Source organism: Odocoileus virginianus, chromosome 10, assembly GCF_023699985.2.
Source record: "Odocoileus virginianus isolate 20LAN1187 ecotype Illinois chromosome 10, Ovbor_1.2, whole genome shotgun sequence".
Taxonomy (NCBI): domain Eukaryota; kingdom Metazoa; phylum Chordata; class Mammalia; order Artiodactyla; family Cervidae; genus Odocoileus; species Odocoileus virginianus.
In genome coordinates, this window is record NC_069683.1 from 4509532 (window position 1) to 4524606 (window position 15075).

Sequence of the window (15075 nt, forward strand, 5' to 3'; positions counted from 1 at the left end):
TATATTAATTATATTTGATACTCATGGGGCTTGCTACTTTTTAGCATCTAGAGTCATTTATTTTTACACAGTTTTGTGTGTGTGTGTGTGTGTGTGTGTGTCCTGCATTCTAAATTTTAATGAGTTAAACTTTCCTGTTTCCTCATTGTTAGTGTATAGGAATGCAAGTGATTTCTGTGTGTTAATTTTATATCCTTCAAATTTGCTATATTCATTGATTAACTCTAGTACTTTTCTGGTAGAATCTCTAGAGTTTTCTATGTAGAGGATCATGTCATCTGCAAACAGCAAGAGTTTCACTTTTTCTTTACCTATCTGGATTCCTTTTACTTCTTTTTGTGCTCTGATTGCTGTGGCCAAAACTTCCAAAACTATGTTGAATAGTAGTGGACCCAGCAATCCCACTCCTGGGCATGCACACTGAGGAAACCAGATCTGAAAGAGACACGTGCACCCCAATGTTCATCACAGCACTGTTTATAATAGCCAGGACATGGAAGCAACCTAGATGCCCATCAGCAGACGAATGGATAAGGAAGCTGTGGTACATATACACCATGGAATATTACTCAGCCGTTAAAAAGAATTCATTTGAATCAGTTCTAATGAGATGGATGAAACTGGAGCCCATTATACAGAGTGAAGTAAGCCAGAAAGATAAAGACCATTACAGTATACTAACACATATATATGGAATTTAGAAAGATTGTAATGATAACCCTATATGCAAAACAGAAAAAGAGACACAGATGTACAGAACAGACTTTGGACTCTGTGGGAGAAGGCGAGGTTTCAAGAGAACGGCATCGAGGCATGTATATTATCAAGGGTGAGGCAGATCACCAGCCCAGGCTGGATGCATGAGACAAGTGCTCGGGCCTGGTGCACTGGGAAGACCCAGAGGGATCGGGTGGAGAGGGGGTTGGAACGGGGGATCAGGATGGGGAATACATGTAGGTCCATGACTGATTCGTGCCAATGTGTGGCAAAAACAACTACAATATTGTAGGGTAATTGACCTCCAACTGATAAATGGAAAAAAAAACTTTCATTACTCCAAAATTATAAAACCTCTTTTTATAATTTCTTAGAATACTTTCATCATTTCACTCTAAAATATACAAAATTCTGTATCATTTGGAGTTTATTCTGCCTTGGGATAGTTATCAAAAATACATATACTGGTTTGGGTTTTTTTTTCCCTCTAAGGGTGCCCAGTTGTCCGAACGACAGTTATTTTAACTGTCCAGGCTTTACCTTTGGTAGGCTATTTTCAGTCAGTGACAGATTTTCGTGTGTATTTGAGCCTTTTCTGGAGTTTCTGTTCTACTCCAGCAGCAGGTCTTTATTTGTGCATGATGCTGCGCTGCGCTGCGCTCAGTCGTTCCGCTGGGTCCGACTCTTTGCGACCCCGGGGACGACAGCTCTCCCGGCTCCGCCGGCCTCTCCCGCCCGGGAGGCAGACTCTTCACCCGAGCCGCCTGACAAGCCCGTGCGTCACACGCGCTCCGCTGATCCACAGGCCTTGTGACTCCTTCCCAGTGCGGGCTGAGCCCTGGGTGAGCCCCTGCAGGATCCAGCCTGGCTGGCCTCTCACTTCCTTCCTGTCCTTCGCCACATCCGGTCCCCGTGAGAAGCCTGTCCCACCCCCCGCTGCTCAGGATCTGCGCCACAGGGCTCCTGGTGCTCTTTAATTAACCTTCCGGATCACTCCCACTGTCACATGACTATGTGTTCCCTCTCTGGTAAATATTTTCTCTTCATAATCATAAACCTTCAGAAGTCACTATTTACTAAATAATCAGAAACAACATCCACTTTTTGGGGTCATGAGAAACTGGCTCTAAGCCAAGATTTTTAAACAATCTTTATGTTGGAGAAATTTCTCCACTTTTGAAACATATAACTCACAAACATTTTGCTTAGCATCTTTCCCATGATCTCAGCTAGATTTATTCCAGATTCTCATTTTATTGTAACTAGAGGCTGAAAGTATTCACATCTTGAAGATGTAAAGTAAGATTGGGAAAAATTGGTGGTAGGCTGCAAAAGAGAGGAAAAATTTTCTCCTACTACAATTAACCTTTCTCCTGCTACGATGAACAGTTAAGGTAAGAATTGAATCCGTGTCTATTTGATCAACCCAAATAATATTGTGTGTGTGTGTGTGTGTGTGTGTGTGTGTTCAGTCGTGTCCGACTCTGGAGCCCACGAGGCTCCTCTGTCCATGGAATTCTCCAGGCAAGGATTCTGGAGTGGGTTGTCATTTCTTACTCCACGGTGAATTTCATGACCCAGGGATCGAACCTGTATCTCTTGCATCTCTTGCATTGGCAGGCCAATTGTTTACCAACTGTACCGCCTGGGGAGCCCACAAATAGTATTACTTAGCACCCTGTTCACATCTGAGAAATAAAATGCACTGTGTCCTCTATTCCCTAGAGAGGCTGAAGAAAAAAAAAAATATTCTGAGTAGTGAGAGCTTTCTGGGAAGAATTTAAAAAAATACAACAAATCAGATAATTCAAAGAGTGATGATTTTAATTAGAAATTTAAATGTGCCAAGTTGCAGAGATCCCTTGAGTAGTGATAACTACTTTTATTTAAGAGCACTTTATGTTTAGAAAGAATAGAATATTTAAAGGCCAGTTGAATTACTTTGATGAAACAAGTAATTCCACTTACAGTAAATATTCAAAGCCTCTCTAGTGAGAAAAATCAGCAACATTTCAAGTAAGAAAGGTAAATATGAAAATGATAGTAAGGCGTAATTCTTATTTTAAATTTAAAATTAATCATGCACACAGATTTTTAATGTGTAAATTATTGATTTTACACATGGTAGCAAATATTTTTGTTCATTAAAGCAACTTCTATATATTTCTGATTTTATTAAATAAAATTTGCAATCAAATAATTATAATAAAAAATGATATTAAGTCACTTTGAAATGCCAAAAAATGTAATAACTTAAGTCTAGGTATAGGTAGTATTAAAGAAAACTTCACTTGAGCCCACATATTGTAACAAAAAAAGGTTACAAGTCTATTCAGTTTGATATTATAATAAGAGATTTAAAAGAAAGTAATACATAAAATAAAGTTTTAACCATTGGAATTCAAAGAACAATTATTTTGAAAAAATTATAGAATTCAGGATTTATAAAATAATAAAGATAGCTTTAGTTTCAACAATGTTTTTAAATTATTTTCAAGAATTGGGTTACCAATTTTTATCAAATATACAAACATCTTTGAAGCATATTTTGTTTTACTATTGAGAAATTCAAACTCAAATCTTACCTATTTCATGTTATACAAGATTTCATCACCAAAATGTCATATCTGTACAATTAGAAATTATATTTTATATAGTACTAGAAATAATTTTATTCAGGTAATGAGTGATATACTAATAATTTTATTCATAAAAATGATAAAGATTGCAATTCTACTCTTTTGTATAATAATTTTTCCTCACTTTTAAGATTGACAATTTTAAATTAAAAGTGTCTATTCCTTTACTCAATTTCAGAATCAAATAATGAACAATATGTTAAGTAAAGAAGCATTTTCTGAGATCTATATTGCTTCCAAGCAGGAAAACTAGGACTATTTTCCTAGACCATGCAATAGCTATTTTCCTAGATCTCAGTCCTTAGATCCCAGATCATGTAATATCAGTGGGAAAGAAAAAAAGTATATGAAAGGAATTAGCCAAATTGCAACACTATGTGCTACAAAGTCATGTACTCTCTCCCTATTAGTTCTAGAGTAGAGGTGATAATATTATTAAATTATTGGCAGAAATTTAGTGGAGAATTCACATCTAAAAGTCTGGGATTTTTATAAAACTGTGATGATTGTTTTAATATCTTATTTCATCCCCACATTAACCATGTGATACCAAGCCAAGGTAAATTACAGAACAGTTTTTCATACTGTTAAAGCAGAGAGTGAAATTTAGAATAAAATTTAGCTTTTAATAAAAACACTAATAGCTAGCTTTCAAATAGATTTTCTATGAATGCCAAAACAATTTTAAGTTGCTTTATTGTAGCAAATGAACTAATATATGTAGCAATGCTAACTGTTAGTACAACGTTAAGTCGGTTTTTCAGCCAAGTGAACCGTGGGCAGGGAGATTAAGCACTTGGCCTTGTCACACAGCTGGTAAGTGAAGCCATGGTTCAGTTGCAGGCCATCTTGTCAGGATTGTATTTTTTGTCCATGACACTATATTTAGACTGTGCTTGGTGGAAAAACTTGAAACATAAAGGGTGGGGAACTGAGAAGCAGGGCTGGGACTCATGTTGAGTCAAGTGATGCCTGGAGTGTAATATTGAAGGAGGCAATCATTTTAACAACGGCACAATGCAGAGTCAGCCCTGAAACTGAGTTTGTGCTCTTAGATTCTGTACTAAAGGAGTCTCATCCCTTATTTAGGTAAGACCGTATCCTACTCCTGGCCCTGATTAAAGGAAAAAATGGAAAAAAGTCATCATCAATGAATAACTCAATAACTCTACCAAAAACAATTTTTCCAGGGAGTGTGTTACAACCCTGGCAACTAAGGATTTAAGATCATTATACCATATTAATACTTATAGGACTATGACTTAAACATGTTAAAAGTGATAGGTAATTTTATCAATAATATCATATTTAATTATCTCAAATAAGAAAGCAAACAAATTTTAAACACTTACTTAATATAACAAATGATAAATAACAGAGTTAGGATTCAAACTTAAGTATGATTTAAAAAATAGGCATTGATTTGCAATCACAAAAACAATGTGCAAATGAGCAATGTATCCATCATTGCTAAATCTCAATATCCTAGCTCAAGAAAAATGAGTTTAGAAACTGTTATCTGAATTATTATTAGTATTATTATTATTAGAGGAACAACAAAGACATCAGAGATGCACACAGAACACGGGTTAAGCATGACAGGAAGTGTCTTACACAGCTAGTGAACACATTCCAGCTGACCCCTCTTTTCCCACAGTGACCCTCTGAATTGTTTCTCTCTTTATTTATCCCCACATAACTTTTCCAGAATAAAACCCTCTGATAGCCCCCACATAGCATCTTACTGAAATATATGTATTTTATTCCCCTATGTACAATAAAATAAAATATTCTCTCATGTTTTTTGTAAACTGCCTAATAATGTGAATTGTATATAAGAACACGTATGATCAAGATCATAAGTGATGGGAGGGAAATGAAGAGTTGAAATATGTAGCTGAAAATATACAAGGGAGATAATTTCTGTTATATTAATAGTTCTACTGATATATGTAAAGTCATAGAGAAATACAATAAAATTGTCAAAAAATGTTAACTATTTAAGGGAATTCCCTAGTAGTCCAATGATTGGGACTCTGTACTTTCACTGCCATGAGCCTGAGGTTCAACCTCTGGTTGGGGTACTAAGATCCCACAAACCGTGAAACATGGCCACAAAATAATGTCAGTATTTAAAACTGAGATCACATAACAACACTGTGGGTTTATCTTCAATTTGTCCAATGTCTGTGCTGAGCATTCGGGGCTTCCCTGGTGGTTCAGGCGATAAAGAATCCGCCTGCAATGCAGGAGACCTGCGTTTGATCCCTGGGTTGGTAAGATTCCCTGGAGAAGGGAATGACCACCCACTCCGGTATCCTGGCCTAGGAAACCCCATGGACGGAGGGGCCTGGCGGGCTACCGTCCTTGGGGTCAGAGAGTCAGACACGACTGAACGACTGACACTCTAGCTTTTTTGACTTTGGACTGTATTCGGAAAGAATGCTGTAAAAGATATCTCAAGGGGGAGTGTATGGTGATAACACATGGATTATAAACTGAGAAAGGGGAAATGCATACATAATAAAATTCTTAAATTAGAAGCAGTTGCATTGATCATGAAAATCAACCTGGATACCCTGATACAATTTCTAAAACAGGCACTGATCCCTGATGGTGAAAATAAAAAGCAGATAATACATTTACCCTTTTTCACAGATGGAACATCAAGAAAAAGCACCAGAAGGTAATCTCACTAAATTGATGGAATTTGTTCTCCTGGACTTTGCTGATGTTCCTCATCTCCAGAAGTTTTTATTTGGACTGTTCTTACTCATCTATATAATTATCTTGATGGGCAATGGCATCGTATTTCTGATAACAAAACTAGACCCTGGTCTCCAGACCCCCATGTACTTTTTCCTTGGCAATTTTTCCCTTTTGGAAATCTGTTATGTGTCTGTTACACTCCCCAGAATGCTCACAGGTCTTGGGACACAAAGAAGAACGATTTCTCTAGCTGCTTGTGCCACACAAATGTGCTTCATTCTTACACTTGGAGCCACCGAGTGCTTCCTTCTGGCCGTGATGGCCTATGATCGCTACGCGGCCATCTGTAGCCCTCTGCACTATCCTCTAGTTATGAACCACAAGGTGTGTATCCAGCTAGTGGCTGGCTCCTGGATCAGTGGAATCCCAATCCAAATAGGCCAGACATGCCAGATTTTCTCTCTGCCCTTCTGTGGTTCTAACCTCATCAACCACTTCTTCTGTGACATCCTTCCCATGCTCAAGCTGGCCTGTGGGGACACTTTTCTGCATGAAATCTTGGTCTTCACAGTTGCTGTGCTGTTTGTTTTGATTCCATTTCTGTTGATACTTGTCTCCTACAGCAAAATCATCTCCACAATCCTTAAATTGCCATCAGCCACAAGTCGGGGCAAAGCCTTTTCCACCTGCTCATCTCATCTTATGGTTGTGGCATTGTTCTTCGGATCAGCCATTGTCACATATTTAAGACCCAAGATGCAAGGCTCAGCAGGAACTGACAAAGTACTTTCCCTCTTCTACACGATTGTGACGCCTGTGTTTAACCCCATGATATACAGTCTAAGGAACAAGGATGTCATGATGGCCCTGAGAAAATGGCCAGGTAAACACCTTCGATCATTGAAAAAGTGACTTGTATTTCAGAACTTGATTTCTTATATATGTGTTACAAATTTTCAACAGATATTTATCTTAAACTCAATTTATCTGTCTATAAAGTGGTAGTTATTACCAAAATAAAAATTATTTGTAACACTGAGAAACCTTTCTGTCTCCAGTTATACAGTTGTGTATGGGTCAACAAATAGCAAATCATTTGCTTGGGAATTCTATAACCTTATTGTGAAATGTTCTTTTGTAGTAAGAGCTTTAGACAAGAACTGCTATAAGAGGCCCAGTTGTAATACAGACTCAGTTATATCACTTATTGGAAAGCATATTATTCAGTTCCATAGAGTTGTCATGGAATTTTTAAAACTAAGTCAGTAATGGACATTAATTAAAATGTTATGTATAGTTTGGCCTAGCAATTATTCTACAGAGAAATAATTTCTTAGACTGAAAAGTACCTCTCATTGGGAATGTAGTTTAATAAACTATGCTGTACAATGATATTAGTAATTATTAGGCATCATTTATGTGTATATCAGATTAAATCCATAATATGATTTGTTGAGTTGATAAAACAAAAGATATTATTGAAGTCTTTACATACAATAAGATGAGCCTGGAAAAAGTGATAGGAATATTTACAAGTCATATAATATATTTTTCTAGAGATGATAGTAGTGATAAGAAAGTTAGGGTAAAAGGGAAAGGATTTAAACTTTTGTAAATGTAAGTATCTGCTATAAAAGCACAAGTATTGTACACCTTAAACTTTATATACATACACATATTAAAAATGGTCAATACAAAAATAATCATCATTGTTAATTATGGAAATCACAGAGTAAATGATTCTATGTTTCCCTTTGTTTTATTGAAATTGTGCAATTTATTACAATAAACTTATGCTATTCAGGTAATCAAAATAACAAGCAATACATTTGTATTCATTCTGGACAAGGAAAATCGCAATTGTTAGTCGTGTGTACTAGTCTGTAGTTACATATTTTTCAAAATTCCATGTATATATTATAATCCTTCATATAGACAGGAAATAGATCATTGCGGAATACAACCTGTCGCCATTAATCAAAGTTAAAAAGTATGATGAAGCTTGAACCGTTGCTCTTAAAGTTTGTTCCCATAAAAATATATGCCAGTTCTGTTCACATTTATGTGGCGCTGGCTACTTCCACATGGATAGGGAGGTTCAGTAACACTTTCTCCCTGGGAGAAAACAACCAGATGAAATGTGACCAATTCTGATAATAAAGTGAAGAAGGAAAAACTGACTCTTATTGAGAACCAAGTAAAAAATAAATCACCACGATTCGCAGATAATACGGCTATCATAACCTACTGAAACCTAATGGAAATGATTGAATACAGGGGAGGTTAAAAGAAAGAGAAATTTAATAACAGCAACACCAGAATTCCAGGAACATTTCTAGGCAGAAGTTGGATAAATCCTGAAACTATTATATGTTGAAAAGATTGAGACAGAAATTAAGAAATCCTCTCTTTTTTCTCTCCTTCCTGCCTAATTAAAAAAAAAAAAAAAAACCCCTTTTGTAGAGAAAAGAGATAACTAATGGGGGGGCAACATTTAAAAATACTAATATATCGATCAGATGTGATTGGATCTCTCTCTTTTTATAGAGAATGGCAAATAAGAGTGATATCTTGGAGCATTATGACTTTTTTGGGTAGATACTGAAGTTTCACAAGCTAAAAATGTCAGTGGACAGCTTCAGAAATTATTTTCACTTTGGCTTGGCAACTAACAAACCATATCTAAACTAGTTACCCCATTCAGAGGTAATAGCTTGCCAAAAAATCTGTATCACTTGTTTTTAAAACACAATGAACGTGTGCAAATACTACCAATGCTTTGTAAATTATAAATATCTTTATTAGCAACATACTCTTTTGTTACTACTTTGCATTGTACTATTCCTGGAACATGTCACCTATAATCCTGAGAAACTAAGCAAACACAGTTTTATTATTTAGAAACACGAAAACAGATATTCATTTACATAGGTATACATGCTTGTCTGTGTGTGTGTGTACTTTAGGATAATATTGCTTTTGTGGACTGAAGTCAACTGACAACAAAGGATGGGAAGGTCAATAATATGTGCAAAATCTTTACAAGATTAATAGCCTGATTCGGGGAAAGTGAAAAGTGAATATGTCTTCATTGTGCATCTGGATTGTATTAATAGCTATGGATTCTTTGCTGGAAAAGAAAGTTCAGGGAATAATGGTAGACATCTCTTTCTTTCCTTTTTTTAAAGATAGCTGTATATTTATATTTATATAGGTATCATATGTATAATTGTTTCTTGGAATAGTGTTTTGCTATATGTAACCTTTATATCGATAAACTATTTCTTTAGCTGTGACATGAAAGCATGTAAGCTTATTTCACTATCATATAATTAGTACAGAGAACATATACAGAAATAGAATAATAGAATTGGAAGATAAAGAGAAGGTGAACATATGGTCTAAGGGAAGAGTTGAAAAAATATATAAATTATGAAATAAACTTTTAGAGAGATGATGTTGAAATTTCAAAAAGGAAGATGATTGAGCTTTTCCATAATAAGCTTTACACACAAAAGATATACATATTTATACACGTACATTTATATTTTGTGTTTAAAGCATTTAGATAGATAATAGATACATAGATAAAAAGAGTTTGTGTGTGTGCATGCAGTAACTCAGATGTGAAGTTTTCTAGATGAATTAATTGAACTAATTATGTTTAGAATGATTAAGGTTGTCATATATGGCCTTCCCCAGTGTCTCAGTGGTAAAAAAATCAGACTGAAGTGCAGGGGCTGCAGGAGACGTGTGTTTGATCCCTGGATTGGGACGATAGCTTGGAGAAGGGCATGGCAACCCATTCCAGTATTCTTGCCAGGAGAATCCCATGGATAGAGGAGCCTGGCTGTCGACAGTCCATAGGGTGGCGCAAGCAGACACCACTGAAATGACTTAGCATGCACACACAAGGTTGTCATATATAGGCATGTTGTTGTTGCTATTCAGTCGCTCAGTCCTGTCCGACTCTTTGTGAGCCCATGGACTACAGCATGCCAGGTTTCCCTGTCCTTCACCACCTCCCAGAGCTTGTTCAAACTCATGTCCATAGCATTGGTGATGCTACCCAACCATCTTGAACTCTGTCATCCCCTTGTCCTCCTGCCTTCAGTCTTTCCCAGGATCAGGGTCTTTTCTAAAGAGTTGGCTCTTCGCATCAGTGGTCAAAGTATTGGAGCTTTAGCTTCAGCATCAGTCCCTCCAATGAATATTCAGGATTGATTTCCTTTAGGATTGACTGGTTTGATCTTCTTATAGTCCAAGGTACTCTCAAGAGTCTTCTCCAACACCACACTTCAAAAGCATCAATTCTTCGGCACTCAACCTTCCTTATAAAATGTGTCTTTGAGGGTCATTATTCTGTGACAGCCAACATACTTGACAAAACAGAGAATCAATTAATAACTGCCACATATATTGGATTTCCATACTGAAAGTATATGTAAACATTAGCAAACCACTGAATATCTAGAAGAAATGGAGTAGCCATCATAGTCAACCAAAGAGTCTGAAATGCAGTACTTGGATGCAATCTCAAAAATGACATAATTATCTCTGTTCATTTCCAAGGCAAACCATTCAATATCACGGTAATCCAAGTCTATGCCCCAACCAGTAATGCTGAAGAAGCTGAAGTTGAATGGGTCTATGAAGAACTACAAGATCTTCTAGAACTAACACCCCAAAAAAGATGTCCTTTTCATTATAGGGGACTGAAATGCAAAAGCAGGAAGTCAAGAAACACCTGGAGTAAGAGGCAAATTTGACCCTGGAGTACAAAATGAAGCAGGGCAAAGGCTAATAGAGTTCTTCCAAGAGAACACACTGGTCATAGCAAACACCCTCTTCCAACGACACAAGAGAAGACTCTACCCATGGACATCACCAGATGGTCGACACCAAAATCAGATTGATTATATTCTTTGCAGCCAAAGATGGAGAAGCTCTGTACAGTCAGCAAAAACAAGAGTGGGAGCTGACCGTGGCTCAGATCATTAACTCCTTATTGCCAAATTCAGACTTAAATAAAAGAAAGTAGAGAAAACCACTAGACCATTCAGGTATGACCTAAATCAAATCCCTTATGACTATACAGTGGAATTAAGAAATAGATTTAAGGGACTAGATCTGATAGACAGAGTGTCTGATGAACTATGGAGGTTCATGACATTGTATAGGAGACAGGGATCAAGACCATCCCCAAGAAAAAGAAATGCAAAAAAGCAAAATGGTTCTCTGAGGAGGCCCTACAAATAGCTGTGAAAAGAGGAAAAGCCAAAAGCAAAAAAGAAAAGGAAAAATATTCCCATTTGAATTCAGAGTTCCAAAGAATAGCAAGGAGAGATAAGAAAGCCTTCCTCAGAGACCAATGCAAAGAAATAGAGGAAAACAATAGAATGGGAAAGACTAAAGATCTCTTCAAGAAAATTAGAGATATATTTTCTTAAAAATATATATAACATTAATGAAAAATATATTTCACTACACTTTCACAGGTCTTATTAGTAATAGGTTTTGTTTCTTTAGGGAATTGGAAAAATAAGAGGACATAGAATCCTGTTTATACATAAGGAAACAAAAGTCAAAAAGTGAAATAATGGTACTTCTGATTGAATCATTCCCACAGATGAAATATGAAGAGATGGAATCAGAAGACAATGTATCCACAGTGATACAATTTGTTCTCCTGGGGTTTTCTGACCTTCCAAACCTCCAAGGGTTACTATTTGGGGTGTTCTCCATCATTTACATCATTATCTTAACTGGAAATAGCCTCTTAATAATAATAACTTGCCTTGACCCTGCACTGCACAAACCCATGTATTTTTCCTGGCAAATTTTTCCTCCTTGGAAATCTGTTACGTGTCCATCACTCTCCCTAGGATCCTGGTGAACCTTTGGACTCAAGACAGGAGCATTTCTGTGCTGGCCTGTGCTGCCCAAATGTGCTTCTGCCTTATCCTCAGAACCACTGAGTGCTTCCTCCTGGCGCTGATGGCCTATGACCGCTGTGTGGCCATCTGTGACCCTCTGCACTATCCCCTGGTCATGACCCCAAAGGTGTGCCTCCAGCTGGCTGTGGGCTCCTGGGTCAGTGGAATCCCAGTGCAGATAGGGCAAACGTGTTGGATCTTCACCCTGCGTTTCTGTCATTTGAACCAGATTAACCACTTCTTCTGTGACGTACCCCCCATTCCGAAGCTGGCCTGCCGACACACTTTTGCACATGAGCGGTCGGTCTATGTAGTAGTTCTGCTGGTTGCTGCAGTGCCCTTTATGTTCATACTTGCCTCTTACAGTAAAATCATCGCACCATTCTGAGACTGCCAACAGCCGACAAAGCCTTCTCCACGTGTTCTTCTCGCCTGTTGTGCTTTTATTCTTTGTATCTGCTGCCATTACCTACTTAAGGCCCAGATCCATTCACTCTGCAGGAAGTGACAGACTGCTCTCCTTGTTCTACACCAGAGGGACTCCGGAGTTAAATCCCATGATATACAGCCTTCAGGACAAGGATGAGATTGCAGCATTGAGACAATTGTTACATAAAATATAGATTGAAGGCAGGAGGAGATGGGGACCACAGAGGACAAGATAGTGGAATGGCATCACTGACTCAATGGACAACAGCTTGAGCAAACTCTAGGAGATAGTGAAGGACAGGGAGGCCTGGCATGCTGCAGTCCATGTGTTGCAGGAAGGGGGACCCCTTCCAGGGCCCAAAACTGGGCTCTTGTCTAACACTCGGAAAGGAATTATCCGAGGAGACACATGTGCTGACAAAGCAAGAGACTTTATTGGGAAAGGGCACTCGGCTGGAGAGCAGGAGGGTGAGGGAACCAGGAGAACTGCTCTGCCGCGTGGCTCGCAGTCTTGGGTTTTATGGGGATGGGATTAGTTTGCGGGTAGTCTTTGGCCAATCATTCGAATTCAGAGTCTTTCCTGATGGCGCACGCATTCCTCAGCCAAGATGGATGCTAGCGAGAGGGATTCTGGGAAGTGGACAGACACCCGGTGTCTCCTTTTGACCTTTCCCGAACTCTTCCGGTTGGTGGTGGCTTATTAGTTCCATATTCCTTATCAGGATCTCCTGTCATAAAACAACTCATGCAAATGGTTACTATGGTGCCTGGCCAGGGTGGGCGGTTTCAATCAGTGTGCTTCCCCTAACACATGGGGTTACAAAGAGTTGGACTTCACTGAATGACTGAAAACAATAAAAGTATAGTGTGATGAGTATATTTGTAGATGTTCTATCTGTTTGCCACACAGTTATCAGAGAATGGTTTTAAATATTTTCCCTTAAAAACTGAACCATTTCTAGCTTATAAGAAATTTTAGATAGTTTAAAACAATCCACCGTTGACTGTGCTTAAATGTTTTTGGGGCTTCCCTGGTGGCTAAGACAGTAAAAAATCTGCCTGCAATGCAGGAGACCTGGGTTCGATCCCTGGATTGGGAAGATCCAGGGAGGAGGGAATGGCTACCCACTCCAGTATTCTTGCCTGAAGAATCCCCACAGATGGAGGAGTCTGGTAGGCTAATTAGTGAAAGGGTCTTCAATATTTCATACCTAAATAATCCTCTATTGTGAATAAAGAGTAATGTTTGTTACATACTTTATGAAAAAACAAAAGAGAATTCAAGTTGTTAAGACTTTTGGCTTAAATATACCTTAAAACATGCAAGATTCCTTATATTTTTCCGCTTTTATTTTTGGCACTTTTTGATTCAATTGCATGGAAACTGACCAGTAGCAGTTAAATAATGACTATTTGAAGGAGAAATTGGACAAGTGAATGAGCGAATGCATATTACTATGCCGTATGTCAGAGCCCTGGCAAAATCTAGAGACTTCAAAGAATCAATAGTCACTAGGAGTATGTTTATTTAGCCCACTATACCCTCATGAGGAATTACTTCTATTATCACACCAAAAGAAAAATTTTTCATGCACTGAGTACTTTTCCTAACTGCACATTATAGAAGAATCTCCCTGTTTGTCTCAACACTTTTACTTTGTACATATTTCTATATTCTATGTAGCAATTTTGGCCCCCAAATAATCTGCTTTGAATTATTTCATCTTTTCATCACTGCCTTCCAAACTACCCCTATGCTATTTCATATTTTAAAAATAAAATATATGCATGCTTTTAATGTGAAGAAAATGTTAGAAGTTATTTTCAGAATTACACAAAGCTTCCACAATTGCATTTACATTAGTGTGCCTTGCCTAATCCTCTATATTTTTAACCTTCTCTAAGTGAGATAATATTTAAACCTTTGAGCTGATATTCACCAGGAAAATGAGCATCTGTCAATAGAATCATTAACAGGTATCCTCCCAATTACATTCAGATGGCACGGTGGTAAAGAATCTGCCTGCCAATGCAAGAGACAAGAGACAAGAGTTCGATCCCTGGGTTAGGAAGTTCCCCTGGAATAGGAAAGAGCAACTCACTCCAGTCTTCTTGCTTGTAAAATTCCATGAACAGAGGAGCCTGGTGGGCTGCAGTCTAGGCAGTAACAAAGACTCAGATATGACTGAGCACACACACACATAAGCACAATCAGCAACTCATTTGGAGAATACATCCGCTGGAAGTTCTTTTGACAATTATGTTCTTTTGTTGTTTCAGTTATAATTGTACACATGTGTATAAGGCAATGTTAGCTCCTGTTTTGAAGCTAGTTATGTTTCTCTTCTCAGTCCATTTGTTTGCTTTACCATCTAGGTAGTAAATGTGGTGTACCAGGTTTAGTTACTTATGCATTTTATTCATAGTGTCTATATGTATATATACCTTTTAATTAAATGTTTCATATGTTTATATATTTTTATAAATAGTCTGTAATGTAATCTAGGATGATGATTATAATAAAGATGACAAAGATGATGATCTAGATGGAGAAAACAATAATATTTTTGTTTATGAAATTTAGGGAAGCAGAAATCACAGCCCCATGGAAATAGTGCTGTCCCCTAAGTTCACATTATATAACT

At 37.6% G+C, this 15075-nt stretch overlaps 1 protein-coding gene and 1 pseudogene across 1 annotated transcript; both read left to right on the plus strand.

The window, feature by feature from the left end:
• The first annotated feature begins 1754 nt into the window (after nt 1-1754).
• Nucleotides 1755-8214, plus strand: LOC110122689 (olfactory receptor 10AG1-like). The gene is made up of 2 exons (XM_070472832.1): nt 1755-2111; nt 6015-8214. The coding sequence occupies exon 2, from the start codon at nt 6015-6017 to the stop codon at nt 6975-6977; it is 963 nt and encodes a 320-aa protein (XP_070328933.1). The 5' UTR covers nt 1755-2111; the 3' UTR covers nt 6978-8214.
• Nucleotides 8215-11498: 3284 nt separating this feature from the next.
• Nucleotides 11499-12641, plus strand: LOC110122686 (olfactory receptor 10AG1-like; annotated as a pseudogene).
• The last annotated feature ends 2434 nt before the right edge of the window (nt 12642-15075 follow it).

What these genes read in the sequence shown, in the direction of transcription:
- LOC110122689 (XM_070472832.1), top strand. Translation starts at nt 6,015, where the DNA reads ATGGAACATCAAGAAAAAGCACCAGAAGGTAATCTCACTAAATTGATG.